Source organism: Stegostoma tigrinum, chromosome 27 (genome assembly GCF_030684315.1).
Source record: "Stegostoma tigrinum isolate sSteTig4 chromosome 27, sSteTig4.hap1, whole genome shotgun sequence".
NCBI lineage: Eukaryota > Metazoa > Chordata > Chondrichthyes > Orectolobiformes > Stegostomatidae > Stegostoma > Stegostoma tigrinum.
In genome coordinates this window covers 24360025-24387573 of record NC_081380.1, presented here as the reverse complement: position 1 = coordinate 24387573, position 27549 = coordinate 24360025, and the positions used below count along the sequence as shown (strand labels likewise).

Genomic DNA, 27549 nt, shown 5'->3' with positions numbered 1-27549 from the left:
AGAGTGTAAAGTCTATTGCTACTTAATCATGTTGGTAGTATTTGGAGCATTTCCACTGTGCTGCTTTTGTTGCTTTATGGAAATGGGGGATTTTAAAGTTTGCTATTTCACAGCAACCTTCCAATTCATCTTGACCATTGATTGTCTTTGGCCTGCAGAATCTGAGATGCGTTTCTTTTGGATGTTAATGATGCTTGGCTTCCCATGCTGCTTAACAACACCTGGCAGATGAAGTAAACATTGTTACTGAGATAGTCATCTCCAGCTGTAAAAGGAGGGGGTCTCAAAAAATTTTCATCCATCTCTTATTCAATGCAGTTGATCTTCCTGGACTTCATGGATCTGAAGCTCTGGGGAATGAATTGTATCAGGGAAAACATCGCCGTAAGAGTAGTTTGAAAGAGGAGCCTGAGGCTGTATTTGAAAAAGAAGTTTGTTTGGCTTCTGAGATGCAAGATAATGAGTAAGTACTTGTATTTTATAACAGCCTTCAAAACCTTAATACTTTTCTATTTAAGGACTAGTTTACAGTATTTGGCAATTGAAAGTTTGTTGCTGAAATGCTGCCTTTGACTCCCCCACTACCCTAAGGAAAATGTATTGGTTGTTAAAGACATAATTGAAGTAGAAAGCGTGTATATAACACATACTAATTTATGTTGGTCCCAATATAACAAATCTGTGCACCAGCCCTCCGTTTAGTACATACTGAGTGGATAAATCTTAGTTCCAAATGCTTTCAAAATAAAAACACATTAGACCAGGATGCTTGCTTTCTTGCTTACTGCTTTGCTTATGCAAGACTACTGGTAAAATATGTTAATTATTTATTTTGTGTTATTTTTATATTGCCTTTACCCATTTGTTGTTGAAGTCATTTGAGCTCTGTTTCTGGGATTTGAGTGGTATTTGTGAGTGATCTTGTTATTACACATTACCTTTCAAATCTATTGGTGTAGTGTCCAAAGTTTATAACTTCCAACATATTTGTGTGTGTGTGTGTGTGTGTCTGTCTGTCTGATGTGCTTCCACTTTTAATACTGTTTGAATCTCTGTTTGGATAACTTGTGTCCTGTTTGGAATTGGGGATATCCCTCTGTACTCATGAGTGACTTGTGTCTGACTGCCATGTTGCTTCAAAATTCCTTTATTTATATAATTATGTATTTTACATAATTTTATTTAGTAAGTTTATCTCCCTCTTGTATGGACTACTTGCATTTCTTTTATCAGATTCTTGCACATGATTCATGATATTATTACTATATCCTGATACTCATCATTATCTTTTTAGAAGACCATTAAACTATAACACCTCATATGTTTCATAGTTTGTGGTTCGATCCCACTTCACCAATATTTAGTTAGGGAGGATGGCCATAGAAGGTTAATAGGTGGAAATAGCTTTGCTTATCCATCATCACAATGGCTGGATGATTGTGGCTAAGATTCCAAATCTTGTGTTGACATATTTCCTGTTTAAAATGATTTTGAATATGCATTTATACCAAAGTTTTTAATTTTGTTCATTTAAATTTTTATAACTGAAATCCTGAATGTAAACAGTCGACCATAATAAAGCAGTTATAACCCATGACTTTTAGATTGTCTAAGGAAATTTCTGAAATTGTCTCCTAATTTGTCCTCCATATTTGGTGCTGTGTAAGCAACAGAATGGTTATCAGCTGTCAGTGTGAATTGCTGCAGCTTACTAGAAAGACAAATAATCATTGTCTGCACCAGTGACATAATGACATTGGACAAAGATATTTATCCATTAATCTCTGAGAAATCTAACCATAGCTAGTATTGTACTCTGTACATGAACACATCAAATGTCTAGAGTGACTCATTCAGAAAGATGCATTTTAAAAACTGTGATCAAGAGTGATCATATTTGTTGTTTTGCATTTTACTTATGTTGACTGGTTAACAACCTCATACAATTGTAGAACACTGCAATTGTCTGGCATTTTTATTCTATGCATTGAGAAGCTTTTAAATAATTGCACATGATCATTTAATTTTCCTACAATACCTAACTTGTAATGGGAAATATAATGCTTAAGAGCTAACATCTAAGTTCTCTGAAAAGTAGAAGTGTACATTATATTTGAAACTGAATCTTCCAGTCAATTAAGTTAAGCCCTCATTTCCTAATATGCAAGGATATATAATGTTGGACTGGTTTTACTGTTGCTTAAAATTCATCTAGTGATATTTAATATTATTTCCTATGTTTAAATCAGTTTTAACATTTTCTGTGCCACACAGGATGCGTGAAGTTGAAATCAAAAACCATAAGCTGCTACTTATCAAAACAAATGGAGAATTTAGTGCCATAGGACATTTGTGCACTCATTATGGAAGTCAGCTGGTCAATGGTAAAATTATTGTATTCCATACTCATTGTTTGTTATGCTACAAATAATTTGTTAATGAGCTACTTACAAGGCCAGTAATTTTAACATGCATTACATTGATCCTGGGTTTTGTGAATTGTCAGTGATCTAGCTTGTGGTGTCATCAACTGCCAGAAGGAAATGTTATACTCTAATTTCCCAAATGTGCTGAATTTCTGATGCGGGTGCTGATTGATATGTTTTTTTTGTCACACTTCAGGTAGACTGCCAAAGTAAGCACTTAACCAATGTCACAGGAGTCAGTCACCAAGTTTCTAAATTATACTCCGTGAAAACAAAATTCTGTATCACCATATCACAGCTCAAAATGCTTCATGTACTTTATGAAAAGCAATGGCTAAATACAGACAACTGCAGCCACTATTTTAGAAACCACAAGGTACCTCTAAGAGCAATAAAAGGAAAACATAGTAAACTTGCTTACCATGGTATGGTTGAGGGAGAAATATTGGCCCTCAGACACCTCTCAGAACATTAAAACCTTGTGGTGCATCAAATAGGCAGCCAGAACCTGGATATACTGCATCTTGGGGACTTCACATCTAAAAACTCAGCACTCTCAATACTGCATAGGCATGTCTGCCTGTGCTTTAATTAATTGATTATCAACCTTGTGACTGAAATACAAGAATTTTACCAGTTGAGTCCTGTGTTACTTGTGGAAACACATGTCTGTTCTTTTCACTTCACTTCTGACAGCTGTTCTGTTATTCCCTGCCTTCCTGCATCTTTAGGAGTTCTCTCACATGGAAGGGTTCGTTGTCCAAGACATGGTGCTTGTTTTAATGTAAAAACAGGTGATATTGAAGAGTTCCCCTGCTTGGATGGACTACAAAGCTATAAGGTATAATTTGGATTGTTCTATTGATTTTCAATTAGTTGTACTGAAATTACTTGTATTTAGTGAACATTTTAATGTAATAAAAATCTGCGGCTAACATCCAAAGAAATGAATTTTAAAGTAATCTATTTATTTCTTCATGATTACATTTCTTGATTTTAAGTGAAGAATCCATCTGAGTAGTGTGGGGATGGGAGCAAAGAGGTGATAAATGGCGTAACTCTATAGTGATCAATAGTAACCGCTCTACATGGCAGTAGACCATAAGACCATAAGGCACAGGAGCAGAAGTAGACCATTGACCCTGTTCTGCCATTCTGTAAGATAGTGGCAGATCTGATAACCTTCAACTTTCCTGGCTTTTCCTCATAAACCTTGTTTCCCTTACTGGTTAAAATCTGGCTGTCTCAGCCTCAAATATACTTTGTGATCCAACCTCATTGGCCCCCTCTGGTAAGGAATTCCACAGATTCACAATCCTCTAAGAGAAGAAAATCGTTCTTCTCTCTCCATATTTAATGTTTGACCCCCTTGTTCCAAGATTATACTTAGATTATACTTGCTCATGTTTTATACTTGATTATACTTGTCCTAGACATTCCCATAAAGGGAAACAACATTTATACACCTATCCTGTCAAATCCCCTAAAAATCTAGTATGCTTTCATAGAGTGACCTCTCATCCTTCTATATTCCAATGAGTACTGACACAATCAACCCCCCCCCCCCCACCCCGCCAACAATACCTGTGAGTCTTTTCCAACTGCACCCAATACCAATATTCCTTTTCTTAAATAAGGGTCCCAACATTATTGACAGTATTCCAGCTGTGGTCCGACTAGTGCCTCGTTTACTTTTAACACAACCTTCTTACTTTTAGACTCAATTCCCTTTGAAATAAAGGTCAATATTCCATTTGACTTCCCTAGCAACCGCTGAACTTAGATGCTAACTTTTTGTGATACGTGGACAAGGACACCCAAATCTCTATTCCTGTAGCTTTCTGCATCTTCCTCCGTTTAAATAATACGCAGCTCCTCTATTCTTCCTGTGTCACCTTACATTTCTCCGCATTGCAATCTATCTGCAGACTGTGTCTTCCTCATCACTTACCTTTCTGCTTACTTTTGTGACCTCCGCAGACATTTCTACAGTAAATTCATTTTCCTCATTCAAGATGTTAATATATTAATTGTAAATAATGGTACCATATCAAACACCTTCCAAAAATCCAAATATTATATATCTGCTTCTAACCCATTATCTATCCTGCTTGTTATCGCCTTCAAATAAATATTTGAGATTCTCTTGTTTATCACTATAATAGCACAATTTAATAAATTTGTAAGAAATGAAAACTTTTGCAAAGCCAGATCATTGGACACATTCAGTGGAAACTTTCGATTACCACTAAAATGCCCACTGGTTTTAGTGTGCAAGACAAGCTAACATTGGATTTCTAGTGAAGAATATTAACATGGCAAACTTAGTTAAGCTGGAGAGTTCAAAAAGAGATATTTTCATAATGACGAATCTATTTTCTTACAAAATAAATTATGATCAATCAAATGATATAGCAATCATGTCCCAATCTAGATTTAACTTGGTTTCAGATAAATAGGTAAACAATAGGTAAATATTTGGTTCTGTCATGCCAGTCACAAAATCGATGACTTGTAAAAAGTTAATTTTTAAAATAAATTTTAAACTGAGGCAGGCCACAAGTCAAATATATATTTTCTTTATTCATTAATGGGATGTGGGCATCACTGGCCAGGCAGCACTTATTACCTATCCCTAATCCCCAGAGGGCAGTTCAGAGTCAACCATACTGTTGAGTCTGGAGTCATGTGAGGATGGCAGTTTCCTTCCCTAAAGGATATTAGTAAGCCAGATGGGTTTAATATTTAGCATATTATTCCATGGCAGAGTCTTCTCATGGTGTTATAGTTATACAGCACAGAAACAGACCCTCCACCCCAACTGCTGACCAGATATTATAAACTGTCCTAGTCCCTTTTGCCAGCATTGCCCCATATCCCTCTAAACCTGTCCTTTTCATATACCCATCCAGATGCCTTTTAAATGTTGTAATTGTATCCATCTCCTCTGGCAAATCATTCCATACATGCACCGTCTTCTGCATGAAAAGGTTTGCCCTCTAGTTTAGGACTCCCCCATCCTGGGGAAAAAGACCTTGGCTATGCATTCTATCCATGCTGCTCATTATTTGTGAACTTCTACAAGGACACCCCTCAGCCTTTGACATTCCAGGGAAAATAGCTCCAGCCTATTCAGCCTCCCCCTACAGCTCAAACCCTCCAATCCAGGCAACATCCTTGTAAACCTTTTCTGAACCCTTTCAAGTTTAGCAATATTTTCCCTATAGCAGAAAGGCCAGAATTGAGTGCAGCATTCTAAAAGCGGCCTAACCAATGTCCTGTACAGCCGTTCACAAGTATTTGAGTGGATTGCTGCAAAGTCTACTGTTCACTCCGAAACCGGCTATTAGTTACAGAACTGTTACCATGAATGGAAACATTCTTGAATCAAACAGCGATGTTCAATCCTATTGAAATAGATTACATCATGCATGCAGGAAGACATTTTAGTGTTTTCCATTCTTTTATTAATACAATGGGCTGAATCTTACCAGAAATCAACTAGCACTTTTGCTGAGTTTCATGGAGGGTTTCTCTTTACGTTCTAACAGGCTTTCTCACACTGTCTGCCCAATCTTCCCTCATTATCTGGGCACCATGCCCACAAAGTGCCATGCTTGTTGTACTCTTGCACTGGTTTAGTAGGAAGTATTAATCACTGCCAGGAGATACAAAAGTATTTCTGGTAGGGTGGTAGTAGAGCAGCACTTCCGAGCCTGGTGCTTGTCTGCACTGTCTGCTTTTCATTTCTTTTCTTTTCCTCTGTTCTTTCTGTTTTTTTTCTTATTTTACTTGCATCTTGTTGAAGGGCTCGGTTATGGTGACAGCATTAGCAGCAGCAAATGGGGCCCAGTACGTTCTTGAGTAGACCCAGAAGCATGGACTTGTTGTGGTGTTGGAAGCAAGTTTGGGTTCCCAGCAGCTTCTGCTTCAACAAGGCAGTCCTAGCACTGACTCATGACAGCTGTAGTGCAGGCAAGTTTGTGTTTCCAGTAACGTCTGTATCCAGTGCAGACTAGTGGAGGCGGCATCAGCAGTGGCTGCATCGGTAAGGCTGGCCTGAACCGGACTCATGGCGGAGTTTAAACTTTCTTGCCTTCAGTGGCATTTGCATTGGCAAGGTCCAGCAGGGACATGCAGTGGTGAGGGCGATGGTGGAAGCGAGGTGGTGTTAAAGATTGCCAACTTGCGTTTCAGTGGTGGCAGTGCTGTGAAGAGGACTTGTGCCTGGCCACCAGGTCCCTGGCCCATAGCGGAGCACTTAACAAGAACAGTGAAGTGTGTGTCTGTGTGTCTTTGTGTTTTAAGATGGCACGGGAGAGTAATGATACTATATGACACGTTATACTGTATTTTTTAACGAAATACACATGAAAATAAATAAATCAAATCCTGGGATTCCTGGTACAAGTGCCATTGCATACCTATTCATATGCAGAAAGCCTGGAGGTGCCCCACACAGTTTGTCATTGCTGTGGAGACTGCAGGCAAAGGGAAATTGGCACTCTGCTTTGTGAACAGGGTCTTAAAGGTTCTGGTGGATGGGTTTGTGTGGGAGAGGCCCATCCCCTTCTGTCAGCAAAGGAGGCAACAATATCTCTATCCTGCCGGCTTGGTCAGAGATTGTCAGTGCAAGCTCCACAATCTGGGGACTGCAATCCCCACCCCCCACCCCAATACTGGAGGAACCCCTCCATGACCTTCTCTGCTCAGTGTAGGTAAGTGCCACCATGTTTTTTTCTGCTACCTCTCAAATCATTCTATCGCTGCTGCTGCACCCACCTCTTACCAAGATTCACCATCTAATAGACTCACCGTTGCATTCAACATTTTCTCTCTCTTGCTCCCACCACCCCAACTCTCCTGTCATGGCACCTTTTGCACTGCCTACTTACTCACTCTGGACAATTCACCACCTTTCACCCACCTGTACCAGAATTGACAACTGTTGCAGCTGCTTTCATGCAATTTGTCCCAGCTCCAGAGATAAGTGCACATGTGGGCAGAGAGCCAGGATGAGTGGGAGGGCACCTGACATTCAGCTCCTGACAATTCAGTGGTGTTGGCCGTTGAGTACTGAGTTTGTTCATGTGGTGAGGCCAAAATGCCCATGTCCCAGCAACCAAGTAACAAGCATTGCTCACTGCTGTGCTACTCCTTCATTCTTGCCACCGCAAATGTACTCTTTACATGCCAGAACCTCTACCACTTGTTCACAATGCTTTCTCTCTTTTTGTCTCCTGTCGGTACCCAGTGGTATCACGAAGAAGGCACAGATCCCTCGGAGGACGCATCGGCAAGACTGCCTCCTGCACCCTCCACCACTGCAGATACTGCCACTTTGCTGGATACTTTATACTAGTTTAGAGTCAGGCGTGCTTACTGGTGAGCACTTTGCTGCCACCTCTTAGCATCTGGATGAGCAAGGAATGTCTCTGGCACTCTGCCTGCTGGAGACCAGGCACTGGCTTGAGCAGCAGAAGCCCCCATGGTGTTGGCCATCAATAACAAAATGCACAAGGAGACACAAACAGCAAGCAGCTTTATCAATAGCACTAGGCAAGCTGACACAGTTTTGTATGGCTGCAACAATGCTGTTAGCACAGTATTGCCTCTGGCATGTGGCTGTCCAACTGCCTGAATGGACAGGTTTGCAGCTGCCATGAGAAACTATGTACGTGAACCTCACTATGTCCAGGATATTTGCTCCAGCCGTTGGTGCTCAGAACTAACAGCTAGGCAACAGGGAGACGAGAGAGCTTGATCTCACCCCAGGTACCCCTTCCTCAGAAGGACACAGTAGATACCCAGATGGAGGAGAGACAATATGAGACTTCTGCAGAAGCCTATGTTGGGATGCTTCAGGAGACCCAGGTCTTCTACCTACACCTTGCCTGCTATCCTTCACCCTGTGGAAAGTCAAGCCAAAGTGCTCAAATCTGCATCTGGATAGGTCACATTGAGCATGTCTGGTCTCTCCAGCCCAACCTGAATAACTCTTCTCTCTCCACTTTACCATCTGAGTCTCGGGCATATCAAGTCAAGGTGCCAGACATATCTTCCCACCTCCCCTATTGAAGTTAGGCTGTTGCTGACTCTTGATGACCTTCCCTCCTGCATTGTCCTTTCCCTTCCATGCTCTATTGTCCTCCAGCAACACCCCCATTGATGTCGCGTTGCACCCTTCACGATAGTTAGCTCTTCTGCATCTCCGTATGTTGCCTCCAGCCCCCACATCTGAATTCCTGAGCTTCCCTACTGTAGCAGTGGCCTCTGACAACTTCCCCATGACTTTTAGTGGATGGAGCTCCAGGAGTGGCTATGGCGCACTCCCTTGAATGACTTGGGCAGAGAGCCCTGCCTGGCCTGTGTACAGCTTCCCCTCCTGACATATTGCAACTCCCTGGCTGGTTGCACCGGACCCATTGGCTTGACCATGGCTCACTTCTGGACTGTAGGGGTGTAGACTCCCTGATGCCAGATGTACCAAGCAGCTGACTAACCATATCTAAACCCCTGGCCTGACTTTGGAAACTGGCATTGACTTGCATTGCTGGAACCCCCTGACTGAAGGATGTCTCCTTGACTTGACTGAGAACTGCTGCCCTTAGTCTTGGATAGACAGCCATTTGGTTGATGTGAATGCAGTCTGTGCACTGCATGTGAGGCTGGCACATGGTGCAGATGTGAAATTGACATACCAAGGCAGGGATGCTAGGTGCAGTTAACAGGTTCTAAAGAGACCGAACAAGAATCCCTGAGATATACCCTGGCTGAATCCATGGGCTGGATGCCAACGTTCTTTGTGCAGTATTGCAATGAAAGGCACCAGCACACTCAAGTGCAGCATTGAATTGCGGAAATGTCTTGTAAATAGATCAGGGATTTGCCTTGTGAATGTGATGAGACTAATGTGTTGCGTGTGGGCGCTGACCAGGGGAGCATGCCCTGAGGTGGTATTAGGTGTCCAGGATGGAGGTCCAGAGGATCCAGCAGTAAGCTAGAGTCACCAGGTAACCAACTGCACTGACTTTCAGGACTTTCATAGTCAGGAACAATGGCTGTTTAGTTTCTCTCCTGTGGGTCGCAGAATAGAAAAACTGCAGTTAAGTAATAATGTGAGATTAATGCATGCAAATAGGCCTCTTGCCACTCACTTTTGAGTGTCTTGTCTCCCTGATTAATGCTTAGGTGGGAAATGGGGCCTTCTGTTCTCTGTTGAGAAGTTCCTTACTGGTCATCTCATGTGATTCTTTCAATTTTGTCGCCGACACTCGTGTCATTCAGGGGCTGGGCTTATTCCACCCAAAAACTTTATCTGAGGGGCAGGTCCGTGTGTGATGTGTACTACTTGATTTCCGCTCAAGTATTTATTTTTTGTGTGCAAAGCCGTGCAATAAAACTTAGGAGGTATGTTGATTGTTATAGTGGCACTAATCCCGTCCTAGTACAATATCCACACATGGACTGTGTAGCAGAATCCTTGCAAGGCAATTTAGGGCATGAACCTCAGCTGATTTAAGTCTTCTCTCATTTCCTAGGACTCAGGATGCACAAATCAATTGTGGTGTACAACTACTGTTCTAGTTGATTTATTATTTCAGAAGTGGGATCCAATCTAGGATTGAGGTGATAGTAATTAACAGTAGATTGAATTGACTTCATTTCCATGGTTTTGAGTGCTATTGTTTGTGACTGTTGTAAATTGTGGCTTTGCTGCAACGTCTGATGACCTATGTCTCTCTCTGCCTGCTTGCTCATATTGCTTTCAGATCATTCTTGTTTTCCAAGCTTTGCCAAAAAGTAAGTTGAGCTTGAATTCGATCTGCAATTGTGAACGAAGTATCTTTTAATGAATGTGAAGGACCATAAATCTTGGGTCTCCATTGAGACTATTTGATAAATTTGAGACGACTGGAATGAAAGAGCACTCACAAACACCATCAATGAAGTGAGGCTCAAATTTTCACACAAATGTTTTCTGGAATGTCTTTTTCATGTAGAATGTAGTTTATACACGCCATTGCTTTTTTTGTTTTTGAAAAAAGATTGACTTTCTTTTCATTGCACTTCATTATAGGTTATGAAATCCTAGCATTCCTGAATAAGTCCAGCCAACAAATAAAATAGATGAATATGTTTTCTTAGTCTTCTACATAATGCTAGTATGATGCATGCATTAAACAATTTATTCATTTCTATTAACCTTAATGTTTTTCTTCTTTCTATTTCTACAGACTGAAGTCCAGGATGGCAAGGTTATTATATTCACAACTAGTTCGGTAAGTTTCTGTGGCTGAAGGCAAACTTTGAAAACTGTTTTTGGATTTTCTTACCAATTTTTGTCCACTGCTAAATAGGATTCATTACCTTCTGTGTTTTAAATAGGCCTTGGATGTAAACCGAAGAACCCAAAGCATGGTCACTCGGTCACTAGTAAATAGAAATGTCACTCTTCTTCTTGGTGGAGGTAGGTTTAATATCTCAATTTAAAAGTTGTGTTTTTTGTTTTTAGTAATTTATGAAGCAGTATGATTTATATCTTTCATGACTCCAAGGCTGCAGTTATCTGCTGTGATTGATTTGTCATGGACTGTAATGCATAGCCAGGGGACGCAAGTTATACAACAAATGACATGCTGGAAAATGTTTTCACTTAATGTTGATAATATTAAAAAGTGAGTTATTCAAGCACCTTCGGATTCAATAAATTTCTAAAGTGCAAGTGTTTTAACTCAATCAAATGTGATAGAATAGGCATTTCACAGCTTGGCTTTGGTGAGCTGAGTTTATTCATCATCCTGCTGTTTGCTTTAAATTACTTTATCCCCTAACAGTGTTCCCTTAAATATGTGTGTCTGTGTGGCTGCACAGGTCCAAGAATGTTTTGTGCATTCAGGTAAACAGGCAGCCTAAACCAAGGAGTTCAAGTAGGAGCTGGAGTTATGCTTCAAACCTCTATCACAAAGCCATGAGTGGCTGGAGAGAACACGTGAAAAGGTGAAACTGTAATTGTTGTAGCCAGCATGGGAGAGAAGGGAAAAGTGATTGGAGGAATACCCAACATAATGACTGGAGCGACAAGACGTTTGTGAGGTGTGCGGAACTGTCTGCAAGGCAGCACAGAGGAGTGCACATAGAAGGCCTCGAAGCCTCAAAACGACATATGATAAGTAATCCAGGTTGATCAGTGAAAGATTTGGGAGGAGAGAGAGAGACTGACTGTGTAAATCGCCCAGTAATGGCTTCGCCTTTTTGTTATTCATGTATAGGATGTAGCCAGCATTTTCTGCCCATGTTGACTTCTCTTTGAGAGAGGGTGGTAAGCTGTTTTCTTGAGCCATTGCAGTTTGTTTGGTGTAGGTAGATTACCACAGTGCTATTAGGGTGCGTATTCCAGGATTTTGACCCGATGACAATATATTTCCAAGTCAGGGTGGTAAGTGACTTGGAGGGGGACCTTCAGGTGGTGGTGGTCCCATGTATCATTTGCCATTGTCCTTCTCGACGATAGTAAGTTTATAAGGATATGCCTAAGGAGATTTGATGAATTTCTGCAGTTGATCTTGTAGATAATACACACTGCTGCTATGGAGCATCAGTAGTGGAGGGAATGGTTGTTTGCAGATGTGGTGCCAATCAGGTGAACTGTTTTTTTTTTGTGTCATGTACCTTGGGTGGTGTTGGAGCTGCATTCGTTCAGACAAGTAGTGAGTATTCCATTACAATCCTGACTTGTGCCTTGTGTGTTGTGGACAGGCTTTGGGGAGTTACGAGATGTGGTAGTCCCTCAGGATTCATAGCCTTTGACCTGCTTATATGACTAATCCAGTTCAGTTTTTGGTCAATGGTAACCCATTAGGATGTTGTTAGTGCAGGTATTCAGGGATCATAAAGCCATTGATTGCCGAGGGGCAATGATTAAGACCCCTCTCTTTTTTTCCAGATTGTGATTCTGATTGTCTAGTACTTGTATGGTCTGATTGTTATTTGTCCCTTCTCAGCATAAGCCTCATTTTTTTTTTTTAAAAGTCTTGCAGTATTTGGACAGGGACTGTTTCAGTAGTTAAGGAGTCACTAATTGAATATTATGAAATCATTAGTGAATGTCTCCACTTTTTGACGTTATAATAGAGGAAATGTCTTAAGTGGAGTAGCTGAAGATGGTTGGGCCTAGATCACAATGCAGAGGAACTCCTGCAGACATGTCCTGGAGCTGAGATGACTGACTTCCAACATCTCAAACATCTCTCTATGCCAGATGTTGTGATAAGTCCTAGCAGAGGTTTCCTGCAGTGCCCATTGGATGGATACATGAAGAAGGGTTTAGGGGAATATGGGCCAAATGCTGGCAACTGGGACTTGATTAATTTAGGATATCTGATTGGCATGGACGAATTGGGCTGAAGGGTCCATTTCCATGTTATGCATGTTTATGACTGCAGTTCTTATAGGACTTCTTGATGCCGCATTTCATCAGATGTGGCATTGAAGTCAAGGGAAGTCACTCTCTCTTTTCTCTTGTGGAGTTCAGATCTTTTATCCATGTTTGAACCAAAGCAGAACTGAAGTCAGGAGCTGAGTAGCCTTGGTTTGCCCCAAACTGAGCATCAGTGAGCAGATTATTGTTTCCTGTGCAGACAATAAAATTCTCAGGAGTTTTTAGCCTGTCATTACCAAGAGCATTCGGAGAAAAAAGTGCTTGCATTGCTTTTCAGAAAAGGCAATACAATCTGTCATGAATAGCATAGAAATGTTGCCAGACTTTGTATTATCCACCCTTTGTTAGTATTTGCACCTATTTCATAAATCCTTACCTCCAATAATGGATTAAGGCCCTTGCAACAGCGAAAAATGGGAATTACTTGAACTCTGCATTGAGAGTCAATGGCTCTGCTGAGTACGAGTTTCCCCTGTGTGTGGATCCCACCTCTCTCCCCTTCCAGAGAAAGATTGGATCTGATGGAAGTGGGAGCAGGACCTCCACATGTCAGGTCTTGTCCGCCATTTTATCTTTTTGAAGGTTGATCAGAGTCTACCAGACCCTGTAAAAGTCATTTTAATTATGTACCTTTAAGTATGTTGTCAAGAGGCAGTAAGAAGTTGCTAAATGCAGCTTTCACTCCTTTTTATGTTTGCCTTATAGATGCAATTACTGCTCATGCCAAATCACTCTGCCTTTTATGCATGTCAAAAATTCATTTCTTATGCTCTCCACCAGAGTGAATTGCTCCTAGTTGTCCCAAGGGAAGTTCTGTGTATGGTTTCCCATGACATAAGAGAAAAAGCATTAGGAGAGACAGTAGGTCTATCTTGTAATTGAGAATCTCATTGTGGCTGATTTCAGAATAACGGCAATAGTATCTTGGAAGCAACTGTGCATTTTCTACTCTAGGATCAAACCACCAAGTTTAAAAAGAGGATGTTGATTTTAAGAGAAAATTATGTAATTTTTAAAACAATCATACCTTTTTCAGTAAGATATTGTGGTTGTGAGAATATGGCTGTCTTTTAGTAATACAGAAAAAGTTTCAATCAACAGTGTTGTGTTTTTGTTTCTGTCATAAGGTCCAGCTTCATTAATCTGTGCAGAAACTCTTCGCCAGGAAGGTTACACAGGGCGTATCATTCTAGCAACCAAAGAAATGCACTTGCCTTATGATCGTCCAAAACTCAGTAAGGTAAGTAAGATAACACTTATTTGGTGAACCACCTCTATGAACAATAAGTCAGTGCGCTCAATAATATCACGTCTTTGTGATTAACTTGGTGTTTTTAATAAACTTTAATATTATTGAGGCTCTTTGTAATGCAAGATCTGAACATCTGGAATTGTGTTTGAAGAATGACAGACAAAAGAGGTAATTTATATTTGTTGCGGAACAGTGGTTAAAACCAAATATTTACTTTGCTTAATAAAATGGGAGACAAACAGAGCTTGTGTGCTTTTGGGATGCTGTGACTGTCCTGTCAGAGTTAAAATGCATGGTTTTCAACCATACCCACGTGGCCCAAATCTCACCAGACCCCATTTTGATGCCATTACCAGCATGCATACAGTGATAGTCCATTGGAAGTTTGCAGAGAAAGCAAATTTTGGCATCGCTCAATATGCAGTGTTGATTGTCAGCAACGGTAGTATCATTTTGGAGCTGCACGCTGAGCTGTATCGTACTTCTAAGCTTAACTGTGCTCAGCTGAGCACCAACACCATAGCCCTCCCAAATGTGCCCCAACCTTTCACAAGAACTTTGTAAAAGGGCCATCATTCCATATTATTGTATTTTATTTTCTCCTACCTGTTGCCACAATTCTACAAGTGTATAATGCTTTCCATAGTTGTTTCAAAAGTCTACAGGAAATGATGGCCAATTGCTGAAGGATTTTACTCCCCAGAAGTGGCTGCATTAGTAGCAGTCCCCTTGCAATGCAGCAAGACTTGAAGAATCACAAAACACCAGGACTGAGTAAGTTACTGGAAGAGATTCGGGTTGTGGGAGAAGAAAGGCTGTCCCCTAGAGGGAAGAAAATGTAAAAACTCCTAACATAAGAAACGTATGTACGGCTCACACTGGAGTTCCATTTCCAAGTATATCAAACAAATTGGTCCAATTTGAGTCCTTTCTAAATTTTTACTGTTTAGTTTTCTTCTTCTGGTATAGGAGGCAGTGGCCTGCTAGGGTGTTCAGGGAACAATTTTCTTGCCTGAACCTCTTGGCAACAGTATGTAAGATGTTTGTCTTTCTATAACACTGTCCTCCCTCCCCTGCTGTAGCCACAATGAAACCACATCAAGGCAAAGATTGTCAAATTGAAAATTAGCTACAGCATCATGACTGGATTCACAAGTGGGTAAAAAAATTTAAATGTTAATTCCAAGATTGGAAATGTAGGCTCTAAGCTTGCCACAACCTGTATGCCTCTTAACATTGATCTGAGACTTCATGGCCCAGATTCCCAATGCATCAAGCTTTTCTTTGTACGTACCTATCAGTGTCCTTCTGCCTTTGAAATCCAGTGATGGATTGAGCAGTGTGTTACAATTGTGGTGAAATTTGATGATAAATATTCAGTTTTCATCTTTTGACTTTAATAACTGAGACTTTCATGAATTAAAATGGTTTACTAAATGACAATTTTGAATTAATATGGTTTCTCTAACCACCTGACAAGTTCGGGCAAGCCACATGAATATTAAAAAGACACAGGCTGCCTTGGAATTGCCATTTTAGTCAAGGGTGAAATTCAGTGAAGAGTGAAGAAATTTGTACTTTGTTTAACGCACAGTTGTATGATGACTGCACATTTCGAGAGATCAAAGGCTATGAACAAGTGTCCTACTAAAAAGAGAAACTGTGCATGTGTGCGCTAAGGTTGTGTTTGTTATTAATGGTATATTGCATTTGAAGATTCATTCATTGCGTTAATAACTAGAGAGGTATTGAATTTTCTTCAGCATTGGAATTCGGCCTTCAGTGCTCAACTCCATGACTGTCGGGTCCCAATTATTTGGCTATTAAAGGTTTTAGTAAACCAAGTCTGTTTGCTGTTGACCCTTTATGGGTGGCAATGACTAGACTATATTCATCAGAAGGGAAGTTTTTGATTGCTGCTACTGCTCTATTACATTGAAGGTATAGTTAAGAGTTTGGAATGACATGTGTATATAAGGCTTGGTCTGGTCTTATGACTCTTATTAGTTGTTTTGCTTCTGTTGAAGCTGTTGTTTACACTGAAGATATATGGCATATTTTATAGTTTATTGATTCTGGTTGGAGTCATCCTATCTCCACCCCACCCGATTCCGAACAAAGGCATAGACTTCCTTTTCCTCCTTTATCAAATTCCATTGGAGGTGCTATCTTGGTTTCTGTGGGAACATAACTAGCTTTGTTTGCTATTATGCTCTTATTCCTGTTGCTGCTGGTTTAGTTTACTTAGTTACATTACATTTTGCTCTGTTGTCTAGCTTCTCCTAAGGTACCCAACATTTCCTACTGTTGTCTCAACTGCAAAGCATTGGGTTTTTTCAATTAATGCAAAGATAAAGCAAAACATATCATATGGTTTGCCAGAGTGATGCAAAGGTAAAACAAAACATCTGTAACTAGACAGCGGGAGAGATATTGCTAGGATTACAGAGTAGAAGTATATTAACAGGCAAAATTACTAATTGTGCATGAACCCTAATTAAGCAATCAGTGAATAAAGGAGGACTCTGAGAAACTGGAAACAAACTGTGGAATCTTGCAGGTGTCTAAGCGATGTTGGCGTTGGTGAGTTGTTTGGCAGAACCTGGTGATAATTACAGTGAGGCCTGTCTTGATTCAGGAGCAACCCATGTTATCGCTTATGCTTTTCTCAAATAGTGGTGAGGTTTTCACTAGGAAGTGCAAGATGCTACTTGACAGGGATTAACTTTATTAAAAGTATTATTAAATGCATAACTTGCCTTATAATATTCAGGCTTCCATCTTTCCATAACATGCCAAGTTTTCTAGACATTGAGCAAGGAAACCAGCATGGGTATCTGACGAATGCAGCTTGCCAAATGATCCCTGGTGCCTGTGACCAAACCGCAGACCAGGGCATGATCCATGGGCACTAGCCACATGTACCCATGGAAATTAACATCTGTCATGTGCTGACCCCTTGTGTCCATATGAGCTTTTCTCCTACACATTGGCAATACTCTTGACACACAGCAGCAAACGTTGAAAGGCTGCAGTAGGGACGGTTTGCATCTGGTGCCAAACTCAGACTGGACCAGGCTGCGTAATGGAGCTAGTCTTTTGCTCTTTTAGTGCTCATTCACTTAGTGCTTACCTGGATGATCACAGTATCTCTCTTGCCTTGTCATGTCTGCTAGTCCATGACAAAACAGACAGGCTGTCTTGCTGCTAAGCTGTCTTAAATCTATGTGGCGCATATCTTGTAGAATGGTTGTGTGCTATGGCGATCTGCATGTGCCAGCAATTAATGTGGCAAACACTGTGCCGTAAGCAGACAACCACATATCCAACACTTAGGGGAGTGGGGCTCAATGAAATCCATGGAGGCACCATCAGGTTAGGGGGTTCAAGCACAGTAAGTTAAACACAACCTTCCAAAACAGTCAAGAACATTGGCCACAAACAGGAATCTTTTTATTGGTTATGTGGTCCATGCCCCCACTGTTTAGGAAATGGGTTATGGTGAGTCTATTTAGCTTTAGCCATTCAAGGGTTAAGGTTAGTGTGGTCAGGAACATGTTATAGGAGCCAGTCAGGGGTTTGAGTATACTGTACCTGGGGCTGTCCTGTCATGTCAGTCAAGGGCTAGGTGTGGTCAGTCAATTGGATCTGCCCACAGAAACTAAGAGGGAATGGGAAGTGGTCAGGGAGCACACAGATCTGGCCACTGCCATGTGAAATTACTGCATTTGGAGGTGACTACATTGCTTAGCTGGTTCCTGTCCATCACTGGAGCCTTCAGGTGCTGGGGGAAAGCCCAGTGAAATTATGAAAGGGGGCAGTAGGATTTGCAAAGAGAAGGGTGTAATGTGAGGCAGAGTTGTCCATGTCAGGAGCACCCTGGCTTTAAGGGGTTAGTAGTGTATGACCACACCTGGTATTGTCACCTTGTATACCAGGGGCTGGATGGAAAAGGCAGGCAAGTGCAGCCAGATATAGATGGACTGAGTGGGGACTTGAAGTGTGAAGCAAGAGTGTTCATGGGATGGGCAACTAGGAAGGGAATGTGGATATTTGAGAGCTGTCTGATACATTTAGGCTGAGGCTTGGAGTGCCTACAAGAGGAGTGCTCACTGTCACTTTCAAGTGCGCATGGTGGGAAACGATGGCTGTGACCACACATGGAGTCAGCAGAGTAATTGACTCTCCCTGTAAGGGAGGGGACTGCAGCAACCACTGACCATTGGGCTTTTACAGGGAAAGATATTGGCCATGGCCCCATGCACTGTTCAGTGCACACACCTGCAGGCAGCCTACTCTCCAGGCATTATACAGCATTGACCCGTCTGTGTTGTTCCTTCCTGGTACAGCTACTAATGAAGAGCTCATTAATAGCAACGATATTGTACACAGAGGGAGCGAAACATTTGGGATGATCAAGATGTGACAAAGGTGCCAGTGTTACCCAGTGCCGTGTGTATTGTACTGATGCATGTGCCCAGTGTCCATACTAGGCACTGTCATTCTGTGAAATGATAGTGCCTGGTATCCTGTATGGAAGTCCTTTTGAACACAGTGAGCTGGAGTTGCCAGGTACCCACTCTGATTTCTGCATCAAGAAATCTCAGTACCTAGTTTGGTCATGGAGAGTGGTGGGATAGGAAACTGCTTATTAATGAAGTGAGATGTGCAGTTAGTAAGGTCATTAACAAGCTCTAATAGGCAACTTGCTGCTGACAAGCAACAGTCTCAAATAGATGCCAGTAACTTAGTTAAAAGGTGCAATGAGTTATTCCTGATTTCGAGATGATGGGCCTCCCTGATATCCCTTGCACTTCTGCCACATTTTTGCAATGGCCCATATCCTTCAGGCCCTTCAGAATAAGATTCTGTGCCATGTTTTCAGGTCACTGTTCCAAATAATCTCTGATGTATTTGGGGGGAGAAAAGTTACCTTTGCAGTATTGAAGTCACACATTCCCAAATTATGATCTGTTAAACATAATTTATCACACGAGCCTTTCACTGTTAACTTCTTGTTGATGTGTATAATGAATGAATATCACACAATTTGAACTGGTTTGATGCAGAGGTCATGAAAGTGAGCAGGCATCATTGAGTGAGTTGAAAAATTGAACCCTAGTCACTATCTAATACTCGAGCCCAGGCTGACACAAATAAGAATGATCAGTCCCATTAGCACACTCCAGTAGCACTTAGACTGGCTTTTTACCCTTGTCCTTATGTGCCCTTCAAAAGGGAGTCAACGTGTCTGCAGTTTGGAACATAGTGAGCAGAGTATGGCACGTGTTGTCAGTCTCTAATTTTCATAATCACAAGTGATTAAATGTCAAAACTGGTGTTTTGCCTCTTCCTCACCGCGCCCCCCCCCCCCCCCCCCCCCACCACCTGCCTTTGAAGGGCTGTTTTTTGAAGTTTCCTTTGAACTCGGGTGTGCTGCTCAGCAGGTCTCTGTCACTAGACGTTTACATTCAGATACTTCTGGCTCAACACGTCTTGGACTTAAAAATTTTAACTGTCCACAGAAGTTTGGGATTCTGAATTGTCTCGTGATAAGTCAGGAACCGTTTTATTAAAATAAGTGTTCCCAGCACCATAATATGCAAAACTGTATAAATACACAAGAGCATAAATCCTTTAAGTTTTAATCTGCGGTTTGAGAGGGAGAAGGGAGAATCGGAAGTGTCGGTATTGCAGTTGAATAAGGGGAACTATGGAGCTATGAGGGAGGAGCTGGCCAAAGTTCAAAGTTCAATGGTACAATACCCTAGCAGGGATGGCAGTGGAACAACAATGGCAGGTATTTCTGGATATAATGCAGAAGGTGCAGGATCAGCTCATTCCAAAGAGGAAGAAAGATCCTAAGGGGAGGCAGGGCCGCCGTGGCTGATGAGGGAAGTTAAGGACTGTATAAAGATAAGAGAAGAAGTATAACATAGCAAAGATGAGTGGGAAGCCGGGGGACTGGGAAGCTATTAAAGAGCAACAGCGCATAACTAAAAAGGCAATACACAGAGGAAAAAAATGAGCTATGAAGGAAAACTAGCCAAAAATATAAAGGAGGATAGTAAAAGCTTTTTTAGGTATGTGAAAAGAAAAAAAAGGTTACGACTAAAATTGGGCCCTTTGAAGTCAGAAACGGGTGAATTTATTATGGGGAACAAGGAAATGGCAGAAGAGTTGAATAGGTACTTTGCTTGTGTCTTCCCTAGTGAAGACAGATCCAATCTCCCAGATGCAATAGTAGCTGAAAGACCTGGGGTAATGGATGAACTGAAGGGAATTTATATTAGGTGGGAAATGGTGTTGGATAGACTGTTAGGTCTGAAGGCTGATAAGTCCCTGGAACCTCATGGTCTGTATCCCAGGGTACTTAAGGAGGTGGCTCTAGAAATTGTGGACGCATTAGAACATTGGAAAATGATTACCATCGATTCAGGATCAGTTTCTGCGGATTGGAGGGTAGCTAATGTTGTCCCACTTTTCAAGAAAGGAGAGAGGGAGAGAGAACAGGAAATTATAGACTGGTTAGCCTGACGTCAGTGGTGGGAAAGATGCTGGAGTCAATTATTAAAGATGAAATTATGACTCATTTGGATAGCAGTAACAGGATAGGTCAGAGTCAGCATGGATTTATGAAGGGAAAATCATGCTTCACCAATCTTCTGGAATTTTTTGAGGATGTATCTATGAAGATGGATAAGGGAGAACCAGTGGATGTAGTGTACCTGGACTTTCAGAAAGTCTTTGATAAAGTCCTGCATAGGAGACTGGTGAGCAAAATTAGGGCACATGGTATTGGGGGCAAAATACTGAGTTGGATTGAAAATTGGCTGGCTGACAAGAAGCAAAGAGTAGTGATAAACGGGTCCCTTTCGGAATGGCAGGCAGTGACCAGTGGGGTACCACCATGTTCGGTGCTGGGACCGCAACTGTTTACAATATACATTAATGATATAGACGAAGGCACTAAAAGTAATATTAGCAAATTTGCTGATGAGACAAAGCTGGGTGGCAGTGTGAAATGTGAGGAAGACGTTATGAGAATACAGGGTGACTTGGATAGGCTAGGTGAGTGGACGGATGCATGGCAGATGCAGTTTAATGTGAATAAATGTGTGGTTATCCACTTTGGTGGCAAGAACAGGAAGGCAGATTACTATCTCCATGGAGTCAAGTTCGGTAAAGGGGAAGTACAACGGGATCTAGGTGTACTTATACATCAGTCAATGAAAGCAAGCATGCAGGTGCAGCAGGTAGGGAAGAAAGCTAATAGCATGCTGGCCTTCATCACAAGAGGAATTGAGTCTTGGAGCAAAGAAGTCCGTCTGCAGCTGTACAGGGCCCTGGTGAGACCGCACCTGGCGTATTGTGTGCAGGTTTGGTCTCCAAATTTGAGGAAGGACATTCTTGCTATTGAGGGAGTGCAGCGTAGGTTCACGGGGTCAATTCCCAGAGTGGCAGGACTATCATATGTTGAAAGATTGGAGCAACTGGGCTTGTATACTCTTGAGTTTAGGAGGATGAGAGGGGATCTGATTGAGGCATATAAGATTATTAAGGGATTGGACACTGTGGAGGCAGGAAGCATGTTTCCTCTGATGGGCGAGTCCAGAACCAGAGGACACAGTTTAAAAATAAGGGGTAGGCCATTTAGAACAGAGCTGAGGAAAAACTTCTTCCTCCAGAGAGTGGTGGATATATGGAATGCTCTGCCCCAGAAGGCAGTGGAGGCCAACTCTCTGGATACTTTCAAGAAAGAGATGGATAGAGCTCCTAAAGATAGTGGAATCAAGGGTTATGGGGATAAGGCAGGAACAGGATACTGATTGTGGATGATCAGCCATGATCATAATGAATGGTGGTGCTGGCTCGAAGGGCCGAATGGCCTACTCCAGCACCTACTGTCTATTGTCTTTAATCTCCTTAAGTCACAAACACCATATTCCGTATGCATGTATTCTGTGGGTAGCATTTGCTTATATAATTTTTAACTTGCTTGCTCAGGATGAGCTGTGGAAATTCTAAAAGCCAAGACCGTTCATGCCATTTTTTGTCCACAGCATTTCAACTACTTTTCTGCTACTGTGTTGAGAGAATTGATGTCAACGTTCACCCTTACTCCTTTTCCATCAATGAATGTGATGCCTGCACATGCTATGTTTGTATCATTTAACATTGCCATTGTTTTGGCTCAATCTGCAGCTGGTTATGTTAATGTAGGACACTAATGCATCACAATTCTGGTGGTTGTTAGAGACTGCTGATAAGATTGTAATAATGCAATCTGTGGAACTATGACACAATTTTTTTTTCAAAGGCTAAGGGCCAAGGGTTGCTACAGGCTGGGTAGAGTACAATCAGTTTTTCATTTGAACAGCATTATATTTGGGAGTGTTTAAAGCTAATATTGAGCTTAGAAAGTGCAGCCTCTCACGATTGGCAGACTCTAAGTTCTCTTGCTGACCTAGTGAATTTATGCATTGAGTAATTAAGCAGAAATTTTTGGATCGATCCCTGAGTTTGTTGAGTTAGCTGACCTCAGTATGACCATACATACAGTCGGCAGCCTAACATTAGCATGGGAAAGGTTTGAGCAGAATTTTAGTCCTGATCACAACACAACAGCCCATTTTGGAAGCGATTATTTGTAGTTCATGCATAATTTTGCAGATTTTTGTGCAGATGGCATCTGTGCTGCAGAAAAAAAGACTATGATTAATCACTGCTGAAGTAACTCCATGAATATAGATATCTAACTTCAGTAGGAGTAAGAAAGAGCTAGGCATAGTATGTGCCTGCACCCATCTTTAACAGCTGTCAAGTCATAGCTATACAGCACGGAAACAGACCTTTTGGTCAAACCAGCCCAGGCCGACCATAATTCCAAACTAAACTAGTCCCACCTGCCTGCGCTTGGCCCCTATCCCTCCAAACATTATTTTTTGTGCACTTTATCCAAATGTCTTTGAAACGTTGTAACAGCACTTGCATCCATCACTTCCTATGGAAGTTCATTCCATGCACAAGTCACTGGGTGGGGGGGGAAAAATTGCTCCTTCTGTCTTTCTTCTTAAAATTTTTCTCCTCTCATCCTAAATATAGGCCTCCTAGTCTTGAAATCTGTCCCTGTCCTGTTCTGAGGCTGCAGTTATGGTTATAGCATTTGGTAGTTTTCAGTGAGGAGGAGATGCCTTACACATTACTACTCTGTGGTTGAGATAAGAGCATTCCTTCTGAGGAACTGTGCATTGATCTGGACTCCGGCTCATTCTCCTGCCCGGGTTTTAGGCCAAGGGCAATATGAAGTATTTTCATTTACTTCAGAAAGTGGTCTGTGAAGAATTATTACAATCAAGTTCTGCACAAAGTACAAAGTTCTGCAATACCCACCACACCACACTTTTGTCGACTTTGTTTCTTGAGTTGTTCAAACAATCCGATACTTTCAACATTTGCCAGTGAGATCCAAAACAAATAAATCTGCAACTAACATAATTTTTGATCCATGTAATTCTGGCAAAAGGTCCTTCCTGCTGCTGAACATGTGTTCAAGGTCAAAGAAAAACTGTAGTTCAATATTGCAGCCACAAAGTAGCAATGTTGACCTCAAACCTTGACATGCAGTGAAGGCGCCCTATGTGGGTGCTAATAATCTCACCACTATAGTGTCTGGCAAGCCTAGTGCCAGAAATATGAAATGGCTTTTGTAGTGTTGACTATTTCTTCAATGTCTTGAGCAGTGGACCAAAGAGAAGTAGTCAGAAATGTCAACTGGGCTTCAACAGTTTAACTGACAGGGAATGCAGAGTAAATAAAGGCAGCATTAGCGAGCAAAATGAAGCCTATAAACAAACATTCTAACTGTTGCAGTGGGTATAAGATGCTTTGAAACTTCTTGACATTGTGAAAGGTCGTACATGAATAAAATGACATGCCTTTCACAGGATTGGCAGTAGTTTAGTTTCAGGCAGACTGTCTTGCAGCATACTGGTAGGGTCTATACTTTTTAAGAACATAGAACAGTACAGCACAGTACAGGCCCTTTGGCCCACGATGGGGTGCGAACCCATCATCCTACTGTGATCAATCTACCCTGCATACCCTACATTCTACGATCCTCCATGTGCCTATCCAATAGTCGATTAAAGGTCTCTCAAGTATCTGACTATCACTACCACTGTCAGCAGTGCATTCCACTTTGTGAAGAACCTACCTCTGACATCTCCCCTATACCTTGCTCCAATCACCTTAAAACGATGCCCTCTCATAGTAGTCATTTCTGCCTTGGGGAAAAAGTTGCTGACTATCCACTCTATCTGTGTCGCTCATCATCTTGTAAACCACTATCAAGTCACCTCTCATCCTTCGTCGATCCAATGAAAAAAGCCCTAGCTCCCTCAACTTTTCTGCATAAGACCTGCCCTCCAGTCCAGGTAGCATCCTGGTAAATCTCCTCTGCACCTTCTCTAAAGTTTCCACATCTCGTGACCAGAACCGAACAAAATTCCAAGTGTGGTCTAACCAGAGTTTTATAGAGCTGCAGCATACCCTCACGGCTCTTAAACTCAATTCCCCTGCCAATGAAAACCAACACACCATACACCTTCTTTATAACCCTGTCAACTTGGGTCATAACTTTGAGGGATCAATGGACGTGGACCCAAAGATCCTTCTGTTTCTCTACACTGCCAAGAATCCTGCCATAAACCCTGTATTCTGCATTCAAATTTGACCTTCCAAAATGAATCACTTGACGCTTTTTCAGGTTGAATTCCATCTGCCACTTCTTTGCCCAGCTCTGCATCCTGTCAATGTCCCTTTGCAACCTACAATAGGCTGCCCACAATTCCACCAACCTTCATGTCATTGGCAAACTTACTAACCCACCCTTCCACTTCGTCATCCAAGTCATTTCATAAAGATCACAAAGAACAGAGGTCCCAGAACAGATCCCTGCAGCACACCACTCCAGGGATCACAAGCTCCAGGCTGAATACTTTCCATTTACTACCACCCTGTGTCTTCTATTGGACAGCCAGTTTTGTATCCAAACAGCCTAACTTCCCTGAATCCCATACCTCCCTCCTTTCTGAATGAGCCTCCCATGGGGAACCTTATCAAATGCCTTGCTAAAGCCCATATACGCCACATCCACTGCTCTGCCTTCATCGATGTGTTTTGTCACATCCTCAAAGAAATCAATAAGGCTTGTGAGGCATGGCCTGCCCCTCACAAAGCCATTCTGACTACTTCTAATTAAAACTGTACTTTTCCAAATAATCATAAAGACTATCTCTCAGAATCCTCCCCAGTAATTTGCCCACTACAGAAGTAAGACTGGTCTATAATTTCCAGAATTATCCCTATTCCCATTCTTGAACAATGAATAACATTTGCCACCCTCCAAACTTCTGGCACTACTCCATTGGACAGTGAGAACGCAACGTTCATTGCCAAAAGGGCACCAATCTCTTCCCTCACTTCATGTAGGCACCTTGGGTATATCCCATCTGGTCCAGGACAAGTATCTGTCCTCATGTTTTTCAAAATTTCTAGCACAACCCCCTTCCTAACAACAACCTATTTGAGCACATCTGCCTGTTTCATGCTGTCCTCACAAACGTCAAGGTCCCTCTCACTGGCAAATACTGAAGCCAAGTATTCATTAAGGACCTCCACTACCTCTTCTGACTCCACACATAAGTTCACTCCTCTGTCCTTGATTGGCCCTACCCTCACTTTGGCCATCCTCTTGTTCCTCACATAATTATGGAAAGCCTTGGAGTTTTCCTTGATCCTACCTGCCAAGGTTTTCTCATACCCCCTTCTTGCTCTCCTAAGTCCATTCTTCAGTTCATTCCTGGCTACTTTGTAGACCTCTAGACCCCTGTCCGATCCTTGCTTCCTCAACCTTAATTAAGCTTCCTTCTTCTTGACTAGATGTTCCACATGTCATGTCATCCAATGTTCCTTCACCTTACCATTCTTTTCCTTGCCTCAGTGGGACAAACCTATCCAGTACCTGTAGCAACTGCTCCCTAAACAACCTCCACATTTTGATTGTGTATTTCCCTGAGATCATCTCATCCCACTTGGTGCTCTGTAGTTCCTGCCTAATACCATTGTAATTCCCCCGCCCCAATTATATATTTTCCCATACCGTCTGCTCCTATCCCTCTCCATGACTGTTGTAAAGGCCAGGGAGCTGGGAGCGCTATCACCAAATGCTCTCCTACTGAGAGATCTGACACTTGCCTTAGTTCGTTGCCAAGCACAAAATCCAATATGGCTTCCCCTCTCGTCAGCCTATCTACAAATTGAGTCAGAAATCCTTCCTGGACACTCCTGACAAAATCTGCTTCATCCCAAACTGTTTGCACTAAGGAGGTTCCAGTTGATATGAGGGAAGTTGAAGTCACCCATGACAACAACCCTATTAGTTCTGCACCTTTCCAAAATCTGTCTCCCAATCTGTTCCTCAGTATCTCTGTTGCTACTTGGAGGTGTCCATAGAAAACTCCCAATAAAGTGACTGCTCCTTTCCTGTTTCTGACTTCCACCCATTCTGACTCAGTGGAGAAACCCTCCTCCACTACCACCCTTCCTGCAGCTGTGATACTATCTGTGATTAGCAATGCCACTCCCCACCTCTTTTACCTCCCCTCCCTATTTCTATCGAAACATCTATAACCCAGAACATCCAACAACCATTCCTGCCCCTGTGTTATCCAAGTCTCCGTAATGGCCACAACTTTGTAGTTAAGCCAGAAAGTCTACGTTTAAATTTCTATACTAAACCTCTCAGCTCAGAAGGAGTACTTGGCATAATTCTCCGTGCTGTTAATAAATCTGGAAAACCTTCGATCACTATTCCCCAAAGGAAAGAAAATGTCTGTGTGAAGATATGCTTTTCTTAAAAAAAAATCAGGATTCGCCACCATCTAACTTGGCAGTGCTCTGGCCTTTATAGCACGGTTTTAATAAGGAAGGCTGACACCTGTCTTATGCAATGAATGCCTAATTATTTTGAAAGCAGGCATACAATTGTAACTGAGCAATTTAAGTTTCCGAACAAGCCTGCTGATGGAAGACTTGTTCTAAATTGTATGGGTGAAGAAATGAGTGAGGAAATTAACTGTGTAATCTAAAAATATTCTGATCCCAGCTACTAAAGAACAGATCTCAGAATGAAATCTGACTTGATTTACTGTTTGTTTTTTTTTGCCTTGTTTCATTAACATTATGGTTTAGTCATTGAATATATTCATATGAGGCCAAAGATGTTCTTCAAGATGGCATAAGCTTATTGCACAAAAGAAATAAAACAAACCATGCTATTAGTATAGTTGATAAGGTCTTAACATAGATATTAAAACAAATTTTCAACTTGTTTTCCAATACTATCCTTTGCAGAGAATCAAGCCAGA

The 27549-nt window shown here is 41.7% G+C and overlaps 1 protein-coding gene across 1 annotated transcript in view; it reads left to right on the top strand.

Annotated features, from left to right (window-relative positions):
* LOC125464784 (apoptosis-inducing factor 3-like) overlaps positions 1 to 27549 on the top strand; it is a 75156-nt gene that overhangs the window by 2530 nt on the left and 45077 nt on the right. The window contains exons 2-7 of the mRNA XM_048557622.2: positions 319 to 463; positions 2275 to 2384; positions 3158 to 3267; positions 10664 to 10708; positions 10815 to 10896; positions 13995 to 14107. Of these exons, the coding sequence (XP_048413579.1) occupies positions 319 to 463; positions 2275 to 2384; positions 3158 to 3267; positions 10664 to 10708; positions 10815 to 10896; positions 13995 to 14107 (605 nt within the window). The remainder of the gene's footprint in view (positions 1 to 318; positions 464 to 2274; positions 2385 to 3157; positions 3268 to 10663; positions 10709 to 10814; positions 10897 to 13994; positions 14108 to 27549) is intronic.